Source organism: Puma concolor, chromosome A2 (assembly GCF_028749965.1).
Source record: "Puma concolor isolate L17-30 chromosome A2, mPumCon1.1.hap2, whole genome shotgun sequence".
Classification (NCBI taxonomy): domain Eukaryota; kingdom Metazoa; phylum Chordata; class Mammalia; order Carnivora; family Felidae; genus Puma; species Puma concolor.
The window spans coordinates 11,558,818-11,580,116 of NC_141668.1; the positions used below are offsets into that span (position 1 = coordinate 11,558,818).

General features: G+C 41.1%; 1 protein-coding gene across 7 annotated transcripts in view; it reads left to right on the forward strand.

The window, feature by feature from the left end:
* Positions 1-21,299, forward strand: part of TPK1 (thiamin pyrophosphokinase 1) — a 352,058-nt gene that overhangs the window by 209,765 nt on the left and 120,994 nt on the right. For 5 of the 7 annotated variants that reach the window (XM_086687694.1, XM_086687725.1, XM_086687709.1 and 2 more), the window contains one exon: positions 5,985-6,131. The exons of the other annotated variants lie outside the window; for them this stretch is intronic. In XM_086687694.1, coding sequence (XP_086543820.1) covers positions 5,985-6,131 — 147 coding nt within the window. The remainder of the gene's footprint in view (positions 1-5,984; positions 6,132-21,299) is intronic. 7 annotated transcript variants of the gene reach the window in all.

The window sequence follows — 21,299 nt, forward strand, 5'->3', positions numbered from 1 at the left end:
TCATGGCATCAGATTTTATCACCCTCATTACTCACTGCTGTGGTCCTCGTGGCAGTCCTGGTCATTTCCCATCATGTCTTGATCAAGTTAACATCTAGGTCACCAATATTTTTTCCAACAGTATTGTCTCAATTCATGGTAAATTCCATATATACTTGAATGAAACTTCCAGTACACAGACCTCTTGTTTCCTTAAATGTATCCCGTCTGACTTATTTATTTTTTTTAACTATGACAATACCTACACTTTGTTGATTCCAAATTTTTATAAACCCTCCCTCATCTCTATTTTGTCCCTTCGACTGCCTTTCTTGTTCCCGGACTCCAGCAATTCTTCGACTCCACCAGCACTCTGATCCGTTCATTGGTCATGCTCTTTTACTCTCCGTCCATCCTGTTTCAGTCCTCCATGTATTCAAAAAATATTTACTGGACACCTCTTACGTGCCATGCTTCATTCTGAGTGGCAGAGATAGAAAATCTCTGCCGTCATGTTGCTTTTAGTCCTCTTGGCGTGACAAATAATAGGACAGGCTAAATTAGTAAGATATTTACCATGGTATTGGATAATAAGAGCTGCCAAGGAGAAAATGTAAGTCAGGAAATGGGGATACGGACCGCTGGCATGGGGGTGGGGAATTTTTAAAAGGATAGCTAGGGAAGAAAGTAAATGAGTTAGCCGAGTGAGTATCTGGGGCTAATGCATTCTAGGAAAAAAAACACTACAAATGCAAAGTCCTTGGAGTAATAGCGACTCTGGTGTACTCCAGAAACAGGAAAGAAGTAGGCTGGAGAAGAGAGGAAGAAGGGAAGAGAAGAAGAGGGTAAGATCAGAGAGACAGCTGGATCTCAGATAGGGCAGGGCTTTATAGATCCTAATGGAAAATACTGTAAAACCATTGGAGGATTTTGAGCAGAAGAATGTGATAACCTGGCGTTGGAGGCTTGTAGTATTTCCAGGGCCGTCTAATGGTGGCTTACCCCCTCTGACGATTTTGGTGGCTTGAGCCGTACTTGTGATGAGGTTGTAAGCGTTGAGAAGAGGAGAAATTCTGGATACATACTGACTTTGGGAATACATGGATCATGTCATTCCTCTGCGCAAAATAGCTCCCCCTTTATGCCAGTAAGCATCAGGGGCTTAAGAATGTCTTAACGAGTCTCTGCGAATCTGACACTTACGTTTTACTCTGATTTCTCCTAATTTCTCATTTAATTTTAGCAGCTAGCCCTCTGATAGTCTTTGAAAATGCCTGGGGCCACGTTGCTGCTTCATGGCCTTAGTAAAGCCTGCTGTCTGGAGAATCCTGCCCCAGGTATCCATGCACACGGCCACCTCCCTCTTCTCTTTTGGGTCTTTGTGCTACTCTTACCACTTGTGCAACACAGTCTGCTCTAGCTCCTACTTAAAGACGAAGCATCCTCCCAACCTGTCATTTTTGGTCTCCTTTCTCCTGCTCTGTTACTCTCCAATTTTAGCACTTACCACCATTTCACATCCTAACTAATAGACAGACTATGTATGTCAGTCAATTGCATATTATCCTCCACCTGAATGTGAACTCCATGAAGGCAGGGGTTTTTGTCTCCTTTACTGATAATGTCCTGAATGTTTATTATGGTACCTAACACGTGGTAGATGATGAGTAAATATTACCAGAAGTAGTAGCAAATACGAAATAAGTTAACTCTTTTCAAAAGCTGAGGACTATTTGAACACTTGCTAAGTAAGAAAGTACTATTTTATAGGAGTTAGATGATGTTAACTTAGCCTCATTAGCTTTTTGCCTCTCTGGTTATTTATTCAGTTTTTCCCAAAGCCTTTATATGCTTAAGGGAAGCTCAGTAATTACTTGTTGTCTACTCTGTTGCAAACACTGCGGCTGGCATCTGGGATACATGAGCCTCCTCTAGGAGGAGAGCTACTGCAGTATATCAACAGTTATAATCAAGTGCACTGGGTGTGTTGTAAAGGATAATTACGTTACTGAAGTCTGGAGTGTTGATGATCCATCTGATCCAGACGCAGAGAAGCATGTGGAATTGAAAGATTATTATACTTACAGGCCCTGGAGAGGAAGGGGCGTGCCATGCAGGGGGCCACATGGGAGGAGTGCCGAGTGAGCAGGCTCAATCAAACAGGTCCAGGAGCCAGAGGATAGAGCGAGGGTCCATAGGAAGTGGCTTACTAGGGGGTCGGGGTTGGGTACACAAGCAAAAGAGTGAGTCAGTTTCATTGGCGTGTTCGAATGTCACTAGGTCACCGTCACGGGAGGGCAAGCAGGGGGAACTTGTGACAGGGACCAGCCTTTATCACTCTGTGCACCTGGTTGCCGGGGCCAGGTCTCACAGCCTGTCTAGTAAGAAGGTGGAGACCTCAGGAAATCAAAAGTTTTAAAAATTTACAACACACTGGGTGATACTAGAAATAAACACAAGGCTTTGGATCCACAGAGAAAAGGCACCCTGGCAGTCTGTAAACAGTCCATTTCAGATTGAATGCTTTCCCAGTGGCATTGTAGTCCTAAAGACAGAAGTCTGGCCGCTTAAAACCTAGGTAAGCGTGCAGGGCTGGTGTCTGTCTCCCTCCTGTCTCTGTGAATATCAGATGCCCTACTTACAGCCAGAGCCAGAACCCTCCCCCACCCAGCCTGCAGCCTGCAGCCTGCATTGAACCTCTAATGTTTTTAATCAGTCTTGCTAAATACTTCCTGTAGGGAGAATGCGTAGTGATGAGAAGTAATCTTGCGGCTTCTTTATTCTGAAAAATTCAATCACTGATCTACAGATACTGCTTACTCATCATGATACCCCAGTGTAGAAGATGGGGATTAAATTTCAGCCTTAAAGGTTGTGGGATCCCTCAAGGCTTAGAGTATGGTAATGAAAAATTGAGAACCTAAAAACGGGATTCCAGAATCTGCATAGTGAATAAACTCTCACCAGGCCTTGCTTCTGATGTGAATTTAGGATTATGTGCATAGGAATATGCCATGTGCTTTTCACTGGAGCCTTAGTGCTTTGTCTATATTTCACATGTAACTCCTTTTCATGTCTTTTTCTTCAGTTTCAAACAAATTCTCTTTAGTTTCTTGAGGTCATATGTGATTTCTGGGCCTTTCTTCACTGGTCTTACTAAGTATGTAAGTACTAGGAAGGCCTCCTGGTTACAATTAGAAGCCATTGACCTGACTCGATACTCTAAACAGAAGCTGTCTCCTTGGCAGGTCTATGCCTGGTTGCTTACCAGTGACCCCCTGCCTCTGAAGGTGAGCGCATGTCCCTATCTTTGCCTTTGTATTCAGAGTAATGCATGTTTCCCAGGATCCGTGGTCTTCCTGGACCCCAACTCTAATTCTTTGAGTTCTTGAAAGATCTCCAAAACTAGTTATTAGGTCCTACACATGGGTGGTACGCTTGTCTTAAAATATGCTGACTTGAGCATGAAGCCACCTGATCTAAAGTAAAAATTCCCGTTCTTCCTACACTCCGGTAAAGTCAGAAATAGAAAATTCATTTCAAATGTCTTGGCTCTTGTATGTAATTTTCCTTTTGTGCTTTTGTGGGACCGCATTCTGATTTACATGTTCTCACAGTATGGCAGTGAATCTGTTTCTTTCTTACGTGGATGTGTCCTTTCTTACAGTGTCTCCACTTACTTATTCATCAAACACTTTGCTGTCTTGTGTTAGGCATTGTTACCCGGGCTGTCACATTGGAACCAGAGGACACAGCCTTTGGCTTCGTGGACTTTAGACCACTTATTGTTCCTCTAAGAACCATACAGGTCATATTGGTGTTTGGTTAACATACTATTCTTTTAAAATCATGGTGTCTTGGGGCACCTGGGTGGCCCAGTTGGTTGAGTGTCCAACTCTTGATTTTGCCTCAGGTCATGATCTCAGGTTTGTGAGTTCGAGCCCCACTTCTGGCTCTGCACTGACCGCGCAGAACCTGCTTGGGGAGTTTTCTCTCTCTGTGTCTCTCTCCCCCTTCTCTCACTCATATGTGCTCTTTCTCAAAGTAAATCAATTTTAAAATAAACAAATAAAAATAAAATCATGACGTCCCTCTGACAAAATGTTATTTAAGCCTTCTTCTCATGAACTATTGTAAAAACCTGAAAACCGATACTCCCAATATTTTTAATTAAAAAAAATTTTTTTTAATGTTTATTTGTTTTTGAGAATGAGAGAGAGCACGAGCAGGGGAGGGGCAGAGAGAGAGGGAAACACAGAAACCAAAGCAGGCTCCATACTCTGAGCTGTCAGCACAGAACCCAACTCAGGGCTCAAACCCACGAACTGTGAGATCATGACCCAAGCTGAAGTCAGACGCTTAAATTGACTGAGCCATCCCAGTGCCCCCCAATACTCCCTAGTTTTCAACGATTTCTGTTTTATTCCAGATAGAGTGATTATTACAGTCAGTTTTTATTGCTTGTAAGGTTTTCTTACGATATTTTAATTAAGTTCTTTAATACTTCCTCTTCCATGATGAATGTGCCAACTTTGACTATGTTGTTGCATTATAAGGTTAGGATGATCGCAAGAAGGCAAGTAGGGTCAAGGGAAGAGACGGCGCCTCCAGCTCTGTTCTCCGGGAGCCTTTTGGTACCTGCTCTGTGCAGGAGAAGGTTACTCCACCCCTCTCATTCCTTGCAGCCCGTTTTCACCTTTAGTCTTACATAGAAGGAAAGCAGCACGGTAATTTTATATACAAATATCCTGGAAATATATTTTCAACAAAAGGGGACCATTTAAATGAATTACACTTTAGTTACAGGAAATGCTATCTTGAAAACATTAAGTGAAAAAATAACATCAAACTACAGGTAACAATCACAAAAATGTTAATATAACTGTAATAGTACCAAAAATGATAAAGGCAATAGAAGAGTAGCTAATATTTTTATTTATTTTTAAAGTTTGGGGGCGCCTGGGTGGCGCAGTCGGTTAAGCGTCCGGCTTCAGCCAGGTCACGATCTCGCGGACCGTGAGTTCGAGCCCCGCGTCAGGCTCTGGGCTGATGGCTCGGAGCCTGGAGCCTGTTTCCGATTCTGTGTCTCCCTCTCTCTCTGCCCCTCCCCCGTTCATGCTCTGTCTCTCTCTGTCCCAAAAATAAATAAAAACGTTGAAAAAAAAAATTAAAAAAAAAAAGTTTGTTCATTTGCTTGTTTGTTTGTTTGTTTGTTTATTTTTGTGAGAAAGAAGAGCTGAGCAGAGCGATAGTCCCAAGCAGGCTCTGCACTGACACGAGGCTCAATCCCACAAACCATGAGATTCTGACCTGAGCCGAAATCAAGAGTAGGACACTCAACAGACTGAGCCACCCGGGCACCCCAGTAGCTAATATTTTTTAAGCAATCGCTATATCACGAACAGGTTCTAGATGCTTTACACTTAATTCTTTTAATTACTTCATCAAACCCCACAGCAACCTTACCAGGTGGCAAACACCATCCAACTTTTCCATGTGAGCGTAAAAATGAAGTACTGAGAGTTTGGGCAACATTGCTAGGTTCAGTGAAAAGATGATACCCATCCTCAAGACACTTGGATTCTAACGGTGTGACAAACCTGTGAAACAGGTGTGGTGTCTGTCACGAGCCGTGTGTTACCAGGGAAGACGCCACAGGTTCACGACGGGATTCCATCAATTGTGAAACCAGAGAAGATTCCACATGGAAGAAACACGTGAACAGAGTTGTAAAGAAAGGACTGCCTAGTTTTTCGGGTGAACAGGCAGATGGGAAAAAGCTAAAAAGAGTTGGTCTCAAAATGGGACCGCCACCCACCGATTATGTGACTATACACAAGTAGCTTTAATCCTTCATCTGAACAACAGAAATGATATCTACTATCTCTCTATGGCTTATCAAGTAAAATAGAGTTGATTGAGAGCTCTTTTTAGTTATTAGATACTATTCAGTTATTGAAAACTCTTTAAATACGTGACTCTCCCTTTTGCTTCGCCTTGCTTAGGTAGATGTAATTGTGACCTTGGGAGGTCTCGGTGGGCGTTTTGACCAGATCATGGCATCTGTGAGCACCCTGTTCCAAGTTACTTGCATCACTCCTGTGCCGATTATAATAATCCAAGAGGAATCTCTCATCTACCTGCTCCAACCAGTAAGTGAAGAATAAGTATAATGTCAGCACATTGCTTCCATAAAACTTCTAACATTTGAGTAGACTAGAACGAAACATGAGCCTAGCGTGTGTCTTTGAATTTGACACCTGAGGGAAGTTGACCATGTTTGCTTCATTTTATCATGCCCCGAAAAAAAAAATCGCATAACTTTTAATTAAATTGACTAAGAATTAAATTTAGCTCTTTTACATTTTGAGCAGCTGAATGTGAATGCCACTTGAGAAACATCTCAACAGAGGAAGCCCAAAGCTTGGCAAATATTTCAAACGGAATTCTCATATATTTTCAGTGCTGTCGTTATAACTGGAAACTGGATTTGATTTTGTTAAGCACTAAAAAAAAATTTTTTTAGCTTTTACTCTTCATAAGTTGCCTGCTTATTAATTTCACTGCTTCAGAATACATTTCTAATGATCAATGTCATTCACTTCCCCTGATGAATATCATGGAAATTTTCTATCGATCCAGTGCTGAGAACAGAATCCTTATTAAATAAACCAGTTTTATAAGGTTGATCAGTGGGCTCCTCTAGAAAAGTAATCGTTTGGTAACGTTTTTAAAAGAGTGGACAGCTGTTCTTCCTTGCCTCTCACTGTCATGTGCTGCTTACAGCGTTGCTCCTGCCCCATCTGCCAGTCTCCCTCTGCAGCATGCTGTTACCTAGAAATTGTTGTTTGGTTAATATAGTGGGTATCAGGCACACTCCCTGCTGTTCAGCCAGCTTTGCATTTTTTTTTTCTGGCTCTTTGTATTGCCTAGCTTTGTTGTTTTCTGGAAAACTTCCTAAGAGGTGTGGAAAGGGAGCTGAAGAATTCAGTTTTCAAACTCCATACTCTCCATGGATTTAGTCAACAAACAGTTTATGAAGTGCCTGCTCTTTTTTTTTAATCTTTTCTTAACATTTATTTATTTTCGAGAGACAGACAGAGACAGAGCACAAGCAGGGGAGGGGCAGAGAGAGAGAGAGGGAGACACAGAATCTGAAGCAGGCTCTGGGCTCTGAGCTGTCAGCACAGAGCCTGATGCGGGGCTCGAACCCATAAACTGTGAGATCATGACCTGAGCTGAAGTCAGACGCTCAACCGACGGAGCCACCCAGGCGCCCCTGGAGTGCCTGTTTATTGCAGTGCTAGGCAGTTGAGGAGTCAAAGAAAATACTGACATGATCTTTGCTCTCTAGCACATGTCCAGTGAAGAAGTCATTAATAAAAACATAAGATGTAAAGCACGAAGATGAAAGATTATATAATTTGTTCATACGTGCAGTAAGGGAAGTCCACCCAGGGGCACTCACATTTTATTCACTCCGTTAACTCAACAAATACTTATTGGGTACCTGCTATGTGCCAGGCACTTACCAGGGATACAGAAGCCAACTAAAGAGACAAAAATCCCTTGTTTTCGTGGAACATACATTCTCTTGAGGTTACAGTGCAGCAGAATCCTCCAGGATGAGTGGATGTTTGCTATGGGAGATGATGAGAAAGTCATTTAAGGCAGAAAGGAGCCACTAAAGAAAGGTGGAGGCATAAGGTACATTGTAGGATCTGCAGGTAATTCTGTACAGCAGTGTGGAAGATGCTAGAAGATAAGACTAAAAACTACTTTGATTGTGAAGAGCCTTGAATTCTACACAGTGGAGTGTGGACTTTTTCGCTAGAGGTTATGGGAAGTCATTAATAGATTTCACTTAGTGGTATGATGTGAGCAGATATGCCTCTTAGATTTCTAATTGTGTATTTGTTAAATACCTATAATTTCCTAACAGTTTCTGAAGGGTTAAAGTTTCTACCATTGTGAATCATTGAGCTTTATTACATTATATATACTATATTGATGATTTGATGGCTAAAGTAGACAACCGTAACTTGGCTGTATGTAGATATTCTAGTTAATAGATTACAAGTTAGTTGACGCTGTACTAAAATTAAAAAGCAAGTTAAAAAATAAAATTGGAAGATTAACTGGTAGAAAAAAATCATATCTGAAAAATGACTTTTGCTCTTAAGAGCTTTTCAGTGTTTCTGGTATTCCCTACTATCACTGGAATGTGTATGATTTTGGACTTCCTAAAATGCGTTCAGCTTGAGATTCCTTGGATTTCCGCCCTCTGCAGATGCTGTCTGTCATCCGTTTGGGAAACTCTCAGCCATTATTTTTTCAATATTGTCTCTGCCCTATTCTCCTTCTCCCTTCCTCTGTAACTCTGCTTAACTCTACCTAAGATGCTCTAATTGTATCATGTCCATCTCAGCACTTCTCTTTCATATTTTCTATGCCGTAACCTCTCTGGGCTTCACTCGGAAGCTCATCACCTGTGTTCCACATCACCCTTCTGCTTCAGCCATGTCTGTTTTGCTGCTAAAACCATCCACGGTGTTTAAAATTCCTGCCATGATTCTTCTTTCTTGTATGCCTGTCCTCTCGTCAGTGTTTCAAGATTCTTTCTTAAAACATAATTGTCATACTTATTTTATGGTCAAGAATAATTCTAGTACCTGTAGTTCTTTGTAAGCCCGCTGTCTTTTGTATTCATTTTTGCTTCTATATTTTGTCAACTCGATTCCTTCTGTGTGTTGTGAATTTTGGCGATGACCTTATATTTCTGGGAACTTTCCTGTGGGAATTGTTTGAAGTGTGAGTTAAAAGTGAGTCCAAGGGGGAGTTTAGAGCAGACTCCCAACCCAGTTATTCACAGGCATTAACAACTCAGGACATCTTGCTGGAGACTTTTTGACCATCTAGGTGGTGTGAATTCTGAAGGCAGTATGTTGCGAGTTTGACTTCCGGTTACAGGTGCTCACGGGAGACTTGCTCCCTCTTCTCAGCTACAGGGTGCCTGGGTTTGGTCAGGGTTTTCCTGGCCGTCCAGTGGAAGTGTTATTTATATTCATCTTACACTGAGAGTCTCTGCCTTATCTGGTGCACTCTCCTGCACTCACACCTTGGAGAAGCCTTGGGCTTTGTCTCCTGATGACTTTCTGTACTTGGATGTCTTGGAAACCAAAGCTCAAGTTCATCTGCTTTGGTAAACACCAAGTATTTCAGAGGTGAAAGTTAGATGTGGTGTTCAGTCCAACCTTAGTTTTTGGCTTCTGAGTATTCTTAAAACAAAAGAAAAAAAACACAGATGTTTGATGCATTTTAAAAGATTCTTTTTAATTTTTTTCTAGCACTTTTTATTGCTTTAAGTTGGTCAGGATGCTAATTTATCATAGTGTCTCTGTAAGACAGGTCTTACCCTGCCTGTGTTGCAGGAATAAACTCCCAATCTCAGAGGTTTAACTGAGATTGAGTTTTTAAAGTTTTTTTTCTCATCAGTGGAGTATCTGGTCTGGTTTCGGCGGCTTCCTCCATTTTATATCTAAGCCAACTGGAAGAAATTGCAGCATCTGGAGGAAAAGATTGCTAGAAAGTGGCACTGCATGTTTTTAAAGGCCAGGCCTGGCCATGTTTATATCACCTTTGGTGGGAATACAGTGACACTCCCCAGCCCACTGCAAGGCCTTCTGGGAAAGGAAGGCGGTGGTCAGGGAAAGGAATCGCTTTGTGAGCACAGAGCATGGTCTCTCTCAAACCGCCAGCAACTGAAGTTGGGGATGAAAAGTCTGGAATCATGACCTTAGATCATTTCTAGGAGTATAATTTTTTTCTCATTTATACGATATGTTAAACTTTGATTAGTTGTTAAAACAGAATCCTCCTGGGGCACCTGGGTGGCTCAGTCAGTTGAATGTCCAGCTGTGGCTCAGGTCATGATCTCACGGTCTGTAAGTTCAAGCCCCACATCAAGCTCTGTGCTGACAGCTCAGAGCCTGGAGCCTGCTTTGGATCCTGTGTTTCCCTCTCTCTCTCTGCCCCTTCCTCACTTTTGCTCTGTCTCTCTCACTCTTTCTCTCAAAAATAAATAAACATTAAAAAAATAAAATAAAATGAAAACAGAATCCTCAGTTCTCCAAACATAATTATCATTGCAAGTGTACCTGTATAGCCTACGTGCCCCAAAACAATGCCTTCTGGATTCTCTTTCTGGTCATTGTAATTGTGTCTCATTTGCTTCTCCTAAGAAAGTAATTATTACATAGTGTGGGGCACAAAGCTCTGCATGATCACACCCCCTGTCATGTAGAGGGGTGACAGTATTTAGCATAGACTTCGCCTCTTGCTTTACCAGTCCTGGCTTTGCTCCTGTTTGGCACTCAGTTCCAGAGAAATCTTCCCAGAGACACATACTAGGTTCCTACTTTTCAGTTGCTTTTAGGAAGAGACCACTAAGACAATTTAGTGATATAAATGCAAAAGTCAAAATGAGTGTGTTTGAGGGTTTAGGATATGAACAATCTTATGTTGTATTGTATATATTGTATATATATTGTATCCATGATCCCTCCCTGACTTGAGCTCTGTCTCTTTCTCTCTCTCTCTTTCAAAACTAAATAAACATTTAAAAAAAATTTAAAAACTCGGGGCGCCTCGGTGGCTCCGTCGGTTACTTAACCAACTTCAGCTCAGGTCATGATCTCACAGTCTGTGAGTTTGAGCCCCACGTCGGGCTCTGTGCTGACAGCTCAGAGCCTGGAGCCTGCTTCGGATTCTGTGTCTCCCTCTTTCTCTGACCCTCCCCTGTTCATGCTCTGTCTCTCTCTGTCTCAAAAATAAATAAACATTAAAAAAAATTAAACGATGTCTACAGTTACTGTTCGTTAACAGGATTGATCATAATCATCATCACGATGGACAGAAGAAACCTCATAACTTGAAATTGAAACTGTTTTCAAATATTGTGGAACTAGGGCCCAAGAAAATCAATCCAGTATGCTTCAGTGCCAAATAAAGAATGGTTAAAATTTTTTTAATGTATTTTTTTAATTGAAAGTCAACAAATAGCTGTTTTTGAAAAGGAAGTTAACTTTGGGGCTTTTACAAGAAGCATCTAATTTGAGCTTCATAACAATACCACAAGGAAAGCAGGACAGATAGGACTCTATGCTTTCTACTACATTACATTTCTTCTTTCTTGGGGCTAGTGGACTAACATGCAAATAGCGAGCTCTTTTTAAAAACTTTCTTTTTTAATGTTTACCTATTTTTGAGAGAGAGAGAGTGAGAGAGCGTGAGCAGTGGGGTTGGGGGGCAGGGGCAGAGAGAGAGAGAGAAACAGAATTGAACCAGGCTCTGGGCTCTGAGCTGTCAGCACAGAGTCCATCGTGGGGCTCAAACTCAAGAACTATGAGATCGTGACCTGAGCCAAAGTCGGATGCTTAACCGACTGAGCCACCCAGGCACCCCAACAAATAGTGAACTCTTACAACAAGGTACAGTTCATAGGCTGGTGATTATCCATAAACAGTGTTTTACTGAGTGGCCAGTTGATGTGTGTATATATGGCTGTGTGTGTGTGTGTGTGTGTGTGTGTGTGTGTGTGTGTATGTATTATCCACAACATTATTTTCAATAGATAAATTTGAGGTACACTTTAAGGGTATATCCCACCTTGTACCCCTAAATTAAAAATAACTGAATTTTCTTCAAGTATGACAAAATCTACATACAACAAGAATTTTTGTCATTTAAGAAGATTACCTTTGAGCTTTGCTAAAATACATCAAAAATGGTAAAAATTCAATGTAAGTGTTAATTATTATGAGTATTATTTTTCAGAGCAGTGTTTTCTAGAATTGATTCTATAACTATAGATTGTCTGACATTGAAGATAATAGGAGACATGAGACATGGGAACTATTGTTTTTTTTTTTTTTTTTTTTTGATACTTGTTTTGGTGCTGTGCTAGGCTAAGAGAACTCATCTGTGTGGTTTTTTTTAATGTCTGTTTTTGAGAGAGAGTGACTGAGTGTGGGTGGGGGAAGGGCAGAGAGAGAGAGAGAATGGGACACAGAATCTGAAGCAGGCTCCAGGCTCTGAGCTGTCAGCACAGAGTCCGATGTGGGGCTTGAACTCATGAACCTTGAGATCATTCCCTGAGCCTAAGTCAGACGCTTAACTGACTGAGCCCCCCAGGTGCCCCTCATCTGTGTCTGTTAAGTGGCTAGGATAGCCCTAGACCATGGGACTAAAACATGCCTTTTTTGATCTTTATTAAAAAGCCACCCCAACCCTCAAATCGTCTTAGCATTTCTGTAATAATCTACGTGTGAGACTCTCGAGACAGTTATATAAATAAGTAAGCATCCTTCATTCATGGTTTTTAGGGGCTGACCTGTGTGTCCAGGAGCAGTTGCCTTAGGGTTGTCGGGGTTGGTCCAGCCTGAAGTCTTTGGTCTGCATTCTCTTTTGAGTCCCCTTTCTCTGACTCATTTTGCTTACTACAAATTGAATTTTAAAACAAGGAGACAATAGTGTAGTTCCAGATCTTTATGTAGATATTTATATATATGGGCAAATGTTTGAAATTTTTTAGCTGGTTGATTTTTAAACATATAATGTCTTTTATATTAGGTTTTGACATACCTCACTTGCTGTGGGTCAAAGTGTCATCATGAGTGAAAGCCTCAGTAGGGAGCATTTACTTTGAAGGAATGTTCAGTCTGCCAGTTTTTAAATAGAAAATTAAAAATAGAATGCATAATGGCTCCTCCCTTAAAAGTAAGCGTTCCTCTTTTACTTCCAAAAATATCTTCTTAATAAGGCATCACGACCTTTTACGAGCAGAAGGTTTTATGAAATCAGTGAGAGACATTTTCTACATGAAACACCACTGATACCAATTACTAGCGAGACTATATTCCTTATGAAGACAGTTGGGTGCTCCCGGCCATCTTTGTCATGCTAACCATGCAGTGTGGATGGTTCCGGGTTTCTCATACATACTTTCTCATTTTCTGGTCCTGTGCTTCTCGGGAGTACAGAAACATTAGCTTCTGTACACTGAGCATAAATTATCTTTTATCTGCAAGTTTTATGGCAGTTGGTAATACAAGTTAATAGGATTTATGACCAAGAAATGAGATGTCCAAGAGTTAATAAGGCGTGCCTTATACATTATCCTAAACCTTGTTCGGTGATTCCTAGTCAGGATTCCAGTATCTGATGCCGGGGAATGGTGTTACAGAGCCGACTTCTAAATATGTTGTAAATATTTCTTCCTCACGATCTCCGTCATGTATACTGCTGCTTGTTTTTTCTCCCACTAGAACAATCACTTGCTGTTTAAATTTCTGACATTTTACACATTAGACGTTTGCCGTGCTGGTAATGAATAGGATAGAAATACGTTAAGAGTCTGATGGAAGCTGGATGTCCGTGATGTGACGTTGCCGTGCATGGTGGTTTCTGCTGAGGACTTGAGGGTGTGGGATGTCCACCCACATGTACACGTGTCCAGGATCATCTCATCAGTGTCCTCACCAGAGAAGTGATTCTCAGAATATAAGCTATATGGTAGCATAGAACCGTTAAATATTAGCGTAAATAGTATAAAACCATAAAGATCGTTTTATGGATGAGTAATTGCAAGGACGTTAAGTGATTTGCCCAAGGTCATACACAGCGTTTCTTTGAAAGAAAAATGATCCTGAAAATGCATCTCAGGCAGCAGTGGTCTGAAAAGGGCCACCAGGCATTTCCTTTCTACGGACGGGCTGCCACATTGAGCCCTCTAGTTCCTCTTCCATAAGGCAAATTGCCAACACCCGTTCCTTCCTCTGCCTTCCGCCCACCTAAGCTTGCTTTTCCGGGAAAGTTCTGCCACTCAGCGTCTGACCTAAACACTCGATACCTTCGAACCGTGTCCTTGCATTACTCACTCGTTTTCCCTGGCTTGTCTGCTCTGCTGTGGCAGGCGGCACCTTCTCCACGTGGAAAGCAGACAGAGACACACATCTTCCCGGAGCATCCTCCTCTTTTCCCTCGCTTCAGACCTTGCCTGGCTTTCTAAGGCCCATTCTCTCCTTCTCTTCTCTTCTCCTCTGTGTGCTTTTCTTCTGCCCCTCCACATTGTTTAAAATTATAAATCAAAAACCTATCCTGTTCAGAACACTGGGTTAGCCTTATTATGTCATTATGAAAACATGACATTTTAATGTACACTAAGACAAAATTCTAGAGCTATACAGTTCTCATTTTTCTGAGTGCCCTAATGTCCTCTTTAGATTGCCATAGAAATATTTCCTATGTGGTTTTATCCCTGTTTAGTTAAGCTTATTTTATGTAACTGAGGAGTTAAACCACACATTCATAACGAGTTTATTTCGTAGGTGTTGTGCTCTGTTTTGTCAATTTGTAGCATAGAATATTTCAACAGCAAACATTCTTCAAACACCATTAGGCAGTGGACACTGTGGTGGGCACCGACAGTGTGGAATTAAAACCCCTTGCTTCTGTTCTGCTCACGGTTCAGCAGAAAAGCCAGCAGTATAAATTGCAAGATTCAGAAATCTGTTAGGAGAAAACACTGAGTTAAAAAAAAAAAAAAAGTGAAATGTAATATGGGTCGCCTGGGTGGCTCGGTTGTTTAAGCATCCAATTCTTGATTTCGGCTCAGGTTGTGACCTCACGGTCGTGACATCAAGCCCTGCATCGGCTCTGCACTAGGCATGTAGCCTTCTTAAGATTCTCATCTCTTTCTGCCCTCCCCCTCCAAGAAAATTTTTGTTAATTGAAAAAACAAAAAAACAACAAAACACTGCTGTGGGGATGACATGGAAAAAGCGTCTCATCCAGATTGGGGACAGGTTGGGGACAAGTTGATCATGTAGATAGTTTTCCAGGGGAGGTAATATCTGATGGAGAGGTAGGCAAAGAGATGAATAAAGGGATTAATGTCATGTGCAAGGCAGCCTGAGAGAATTTGGCACATTTGGGGGAACACCGCGTTGCTGGATCCTGGGGAGCCATACGAGATGCAGCTAGAGGTAAGAAAGGTGTAGACCACGAGGGACTTGTTTGCATTCTCAAAAGATGCTCTTTATATTGATGGCAAAGCTCAGAATATTAAGCATTTTTATTAGGGGAATGGCATTAGATTGCCAGTTAGAAAGTTTAGTTTGGTAGCAATATGGAGGATAAGTTGGTTAGGGAAGGGAGGGAGGTCATTCAACTCTGAAATCCAAAACAGACATGGTGCATAAATCAACTTTACTTTGCTGATGGAGTTTCTTGGGATGTGTGGTCCAAAGCCTTCTTTGGAGGAACACAGAGGGAGGAATCAATGTAATGACTAGGATTCTGGATTAGGCAACTGGTTGCTGTCTTTCTTTGAAATTGAGAATATGAGAAGAACAGGTGAAGACGGGAAGCTGGTCAGCTGACGTGGGGACATAAAGAGATTGATCTGTCTTTGAAACTGTGTAGAAGTGCCTTGATATAGATACATCGATATCTATAAAATATATCTCCCTTTAGGCAATTCTTTCTTCCTCCCTCCCTCTCCCTCTGTGTGTGTGTATGTGTGTACACACACACACACACACACACACACACATATGATTCTACTCAATTTATACAAATACACACACACATACATATAGCCTGGCCTAGTGATACACCTTGAGAATCATCAACATATTCATGGTAACTAAAAAGTCAGGTGTGGACCCTTACACCCTGGAAGAAGATATGGAGTGAAAAGAGCCATGACAGAGCCCTAGAGAAGAGACAGAATACCTTACAAGAAAAGAAAGAGGAGAAATGAAAGAGTCGTATCATTGAGACCAAGGTAGTTTAGAGTTTCAAGAGACAAGGGAATGACCACCTACGGTGTTGAGAATATAAAAGATGTAATAATAAGTTTGGCAGCCGAGAAGAAACTTAATCAGGCAGGTTGCGTGGCAAAATAGAGGTAGAAGCCAGATTACCATGAGTTGACTACTAAGTGGGAAGGAAGGGAGGTAGAAACACATTGCTCTTGTGTTTTTACCCTTCTTCACTGTTCACTCAGAGCAGTTGGATTTGGGGGACGAACCTGGGAACTAATGATGGCTTATAAAATTATTCTCGTGAGTTCTTTTCCAAGTTAAACAAAACCAGAATGTGCATGTTGGGGATGATACGTTTGTTTCCAGGTATGAGCCCAGGTGCAGCCACCATGCTGTATAAGATGGCTGGCACATTGACGGACCCTGATTGTATCACTCTGTGCTGGCGAAGTACTTTTCAACCTATTTCAGGTCCGTCTTCTCTTCCTGGCCCGTCCCCAGCTCTGCAGTCTTGGGGCGCCCTTCCCCTCCTCCTCTATGTGGGCACCTTGGTCTGAGCCCAAGTAGGAAGCTTTGAGTTTGACCTATCAGTGTCCCTCTTTCTGGTCTGTTGTCTTCTCAGTGTTATACAGCCTAGGGAAACTGACCACAACCACTGTTTTCCTGTGCCAAACATGATCTTTAAGTCACTCACTTAAAGCCCTACTCAAATTTTCTGACTCCTACACAGAATTTCCAAGTAAGCCTTCATGCACTCCCCTCATCTGGGTCATTTTCATTGCTTTTTAAAGACTTTTTTTTCTCCTACAGGCCCTAAACAGTCTATCCATAAAACAGAATTTACTAAGTTATAACTTCTCTCATTTTCTAAACCTTAAAAAATTTACAATTGCATTTTTATGATCCAGGAAGAAATAATGATCACACCTAGTTCATCTGATGCTAGCCAAATCCAAATACATAGAAATGTGCCACTCCCATTATCAACAGTATTCATAATCCCCTCCTCTTGTAAAAGACATGTGGCTGGGCATCCCAGGCTGTGACTGAGTCCACTTACTTCCCTGTTGACATGTACTTTCTTCCTAGTTGGTTGAAAGCTCATTTGAGGGAATGATTGATGCTTTGAGAGGCTACAGGTGCATTTCTACCCTTGAGCAAATGGATGAGGATGATGGTGGCAGGGGTGGTAGGTTTCAAGGCAACCTGGATATACGGTGAAGTCTCAAAGGGAAAGGCATGAAGTAACAGCCTGATGCCCATACAGCTTACAAGTTCTTTGACCTTAGAGTAGTGTTTCACTCTGGGGAGTGGGGGGAGGGGGTTATAGAAAGATGCCCATCAGCAAAAACCTACGGTTGATCCCTCGGTGATTCCAAAGGAGCACGGGAGGAAATAGCAAATTCAGTCTCTGGGGAAACTGTTTAAAAACTTATTTGAACATTGGCCTTTTCATTTTCAACCATGGGTGACAGAGAATCATTTTTGGAGACTTGATGCAATCCATGAGAGTGCCGTGTGTGGGTAAAACAATAGAAAAGACCGCATCAGCGTTTGTCTGAGCTCTGTCATTGTAATTTATCATAATCCAATTGTAGGTAAAGTAATGGAATATTGGACGCAAGGTGTCCTGGTTTCCTTTATCTCCCCTTCCACGGTCCTCTGTGGCAAGGACACGAGTACATTGTGTCATGTATACTTAGTTCAATTGAGCATTGCTTCAGCATCTTCCTTTGATTGAAAACAAAAGGTTGCCAATGCGGTATCAATGAACTGTGAAGCGATTTGAGTGTTACCAGCAGGGAAATGAAATGAGCCTCTGGGAGGAAGATTGGCACGAGTGAAAGTTTCTATATAAAGGGCTTCGTACAGCTCCAGCTGGGTTGTATTACTTCTTATCCCATTAAGGCTTTTTCCCCCTGAATTTGGGAGCATTTTGATCTCCTTTGTTCCAAAAGTGATCAAAACTGAAAGTGAAGAAAAAGTGGGAAACGTTTCCAAATAAAGTTCAGCTAGGAGGGCTGGGATTTGAGGGGACTTATTTAAATTGCACATTCATCCTGGATCTTACGAAGGTCTTCCATGGAATGGTGTAAGGTCCCTTGCCCTCTTCCATGGAATGGTGTAAGGTCCCTTGCCCTCTTACACAAACGCACGCACGTGCACGCGCGAGCACACACACACACACACACACACTGCATGTAACATCCATGTATATGCATAGACACATCAAAAATCTCAGCACTTGTAAACCTGTCTTACTGAGAGGAAGGAAAGTAAGTATTCTGTCTCTCGGGTCAACTGACCAGGATTTCTTTTCTCCCTCCCTCCCTCCCTCTCTCTCTCTTTCTCTCCCCCTCTCTCTCTGTCTCTCTCTCTCTCCCCCTCTCTCTCCCCCTCTCTCTCCCCCTGCTCCTTCCCTCCCTCTCCTTTTGAAAAACCCTGTCCTATATAAACCTTTGTCTTTTAAAAGCTCCACTTAGTTGTTCATAACTTTGTCATGACCAGAATTACATTTGACTTAGATGCGTATGGAATGGTTTAAGTGATATATATAAAAATGCATCAGAGTTAGGAACCAAGTTAGCAAAGCAGAGTGTAACCTACGATGATCTATAGACTGAGAGAGAGGGTTAAACTTGACAGAGAATAGGACTAAAGATGGCCCAATCCCATATTGCCTTCTGAAGCAGACTGAGACTACTAATGTGATACCTAGTAGTTTAGGATAATCTAAGTATCGAAGACATACTGACGGTTACTATACCACTGAAATCTCTTGGGAGCCATGTGTGACTCATAAAATAGCCTCTGATCCTGGAAGTTTGGAAAATTATATTTTAATATCTATAGGGGAGTCTGGATGGCTCTAGTCAGTTAAGAGTCTGACTTTGGCTCAGGTCATGATCTCATGGTTTGTGGGTTCGAGCCCCACATCAGGCTCGACAGCTTGGAGCCTAGAGCCTGCTTTGGGTTCTTTGTCTCCCTCTCTCTCTGCCCCCCCCCCCAAAATAAGTAAAACATTAAAAAAATAAAATATATCTGTAGAGTTATACTGCCCTTTACATTTATGAAATACCGTCTTCATGCTCTTACTTGACTCTCCAGCAGTCCTTGTAAGCAGAACGCTCACATTCATTGTTTCTGCTTCTCAGATGAGGAAACTACGCATAGAACAATATTGAGTTCTGTGGTACATGCATGAATAGTCTAGGAATTTTCTGAATCCTACTTGTGTGCCATTTGCTTTAGAGCTTTCTGTTAGAATCCGTGCCTACTCCCTGAATGTCATTGAATCCATATTGAGGTCTCCAAAAGAATGAAGGAGAAGTAACCATCCTCAAGCATTTTCTGTGTATCGAGAGTGGCTCACTGAGGAATATGCACTGAAATCACCTGCATAGCTTTATTTTTCTCCTCAGTCAACTTTTTTTTAAATTATGGAAATAGTCCTATTTACAGAGAATTTGAAAGACTAGTATGATGAACATATTCCAACTATTTTTAAATTTTTAAGCATCTTAGCATGTATACTCTGTGTATAGACTCTTTTCTTTTTTTTTCTTTTGGTAACCATTTGAAAGTAAGTTGCAAATGTCCTATCACATTATGGTAAATACTTCAGCATGGGGGATGATATTTAGAAACCAGTATCTAGGTCATACGTGTGCCCATCGCTACTGTGGTTAGACTTTTTCAGTGAACAGAACTAGAACAACAAAAAGGGGGCACCTGGATAGCTCAGTTGATTAAGTATCAGCCTTTGATTTCAGCTCAGGTCATGGTCTCCCAGTTTGTGGGTTTGAGCCCCGCATCAGGCTCTGCACCGACAGTGTGGAACTTACTTGGGATTCTCTGTCTCTGCCCCTCCCGTCTCGTGTCCTTTCTCTCTCTCAAAATAAAAAATACACATTTAAAAAAAAAAACACAAAGAGGTATGTGTACGTGTGTATAGTATGAATCACGAGGTCACTTTGATATTTTGAATTCAGTTTTAACACATAATTTTTAAACTGCTTTTACTTTATATTTTTATTTCTTTAATCCCCTCATAATCCTGGCTTGAAATGTCATGCTTGTATTATACTATGATATATAGTAGCTAGTTTCAAATTTATAGTTCCCACATTACTATTAATAGTGAACCTAGTGAGCGAAATTTAAGATTTCTTTGTAGGTCTGTCTTTAAATTATATCCCAGTCAGAGCACTGTATCTAAAATTTCTCACTTTAAATATTAAATATTTTTCTTCCTGTGGTTATGCTACTAATTTAATATACTCTTAGGCTCATTTGTTGTAGTTTATTTGAAGTTATAAGACTTTATCTTTTAATTATTTAAATATTTTACAACAGTTACGTAATCCAAAGGCAAAGCTTGATAACAAGATAAATAACAAGATAACCTCAGGAGAGGTCTTGTGTTTATTCCAGTCTCCCTCACCACCACTACTCTCCTTCAGAATCTTCTAGATTCTTGCAAAAAAAAAAAAAAAAGGCAAAACAAGGCAGATCTGTACACATTTTCTCACTTCCCCCTTTTTATATGAAGTTTGGCATAGTGTATACATCTGTCTCAATCTCCTTTTTTCACCTAATAATATATTTTGAAAACCACCATATTCAGCAATAGAAATCATCCTCATACCTTTGTTATGACTGGTTAGTACAATATTGTGTGGATGTATCTAAATGTACCATCATTTATCCATGTGTAGCTTTTTGAAAGAACATACTAGAAGTTCAGACAAGGTAGTTCTTTGAGTTGTGATTATGTATATTTAGGGAGTGTTCCTCAGGTGATTCCCACTTGAGACCTATTTTCTTCTCAAAACACCTTATGAGGTGGAGACAATATGACCCAATTTTCAAGATGAAAAACTGGGTCTTAAAAAGATGAACTGACTTCCAAGGGTTATATTCCACTTCTTAACAGAAAAGCCACATTCCAAATCTGTGTCAGATTGACCCTTGAGTTTTCTTCACTCCATGACCGCTAGCAGTTACATGATTCGTGACCTTGACACGATGCCATTCGGTATAGAAGAAACAATTTATAGATAAACTCATTAAACATAACCTATAAATATCACATCACTCTTTATAACAGAGTAATAGGCTTCACTGCCGACTTTTGTAGAGTGTATGTGTTTTTAAATAAAAATGAATGGACACAATCAGTTTTCTTATCAAAGAAGAAGAAGAATATTCTATCATAGCTGAGGTAGTAATGATAATGAATCAGAGTCTTTTCTTTTTGGAAAAAGTCCTGTTGATAGAGGAGCCTCAAAATTGATTAATTACATACACGTTGGCCTTTCCAATTGTCTGATGATAGGAAGCCAATTTCACTCCTAACCAGAAGCCCTCAAGGTAAAAGGCACAGAGTATGGAACATTGGTCTTATTTTATCAGGGAAGGTTAATGTACAAAAATGCCACTCAGGGGAAGGATTTATTTTCTCCTGGGTGAAGCTAGGCTATTAAGAAGTGG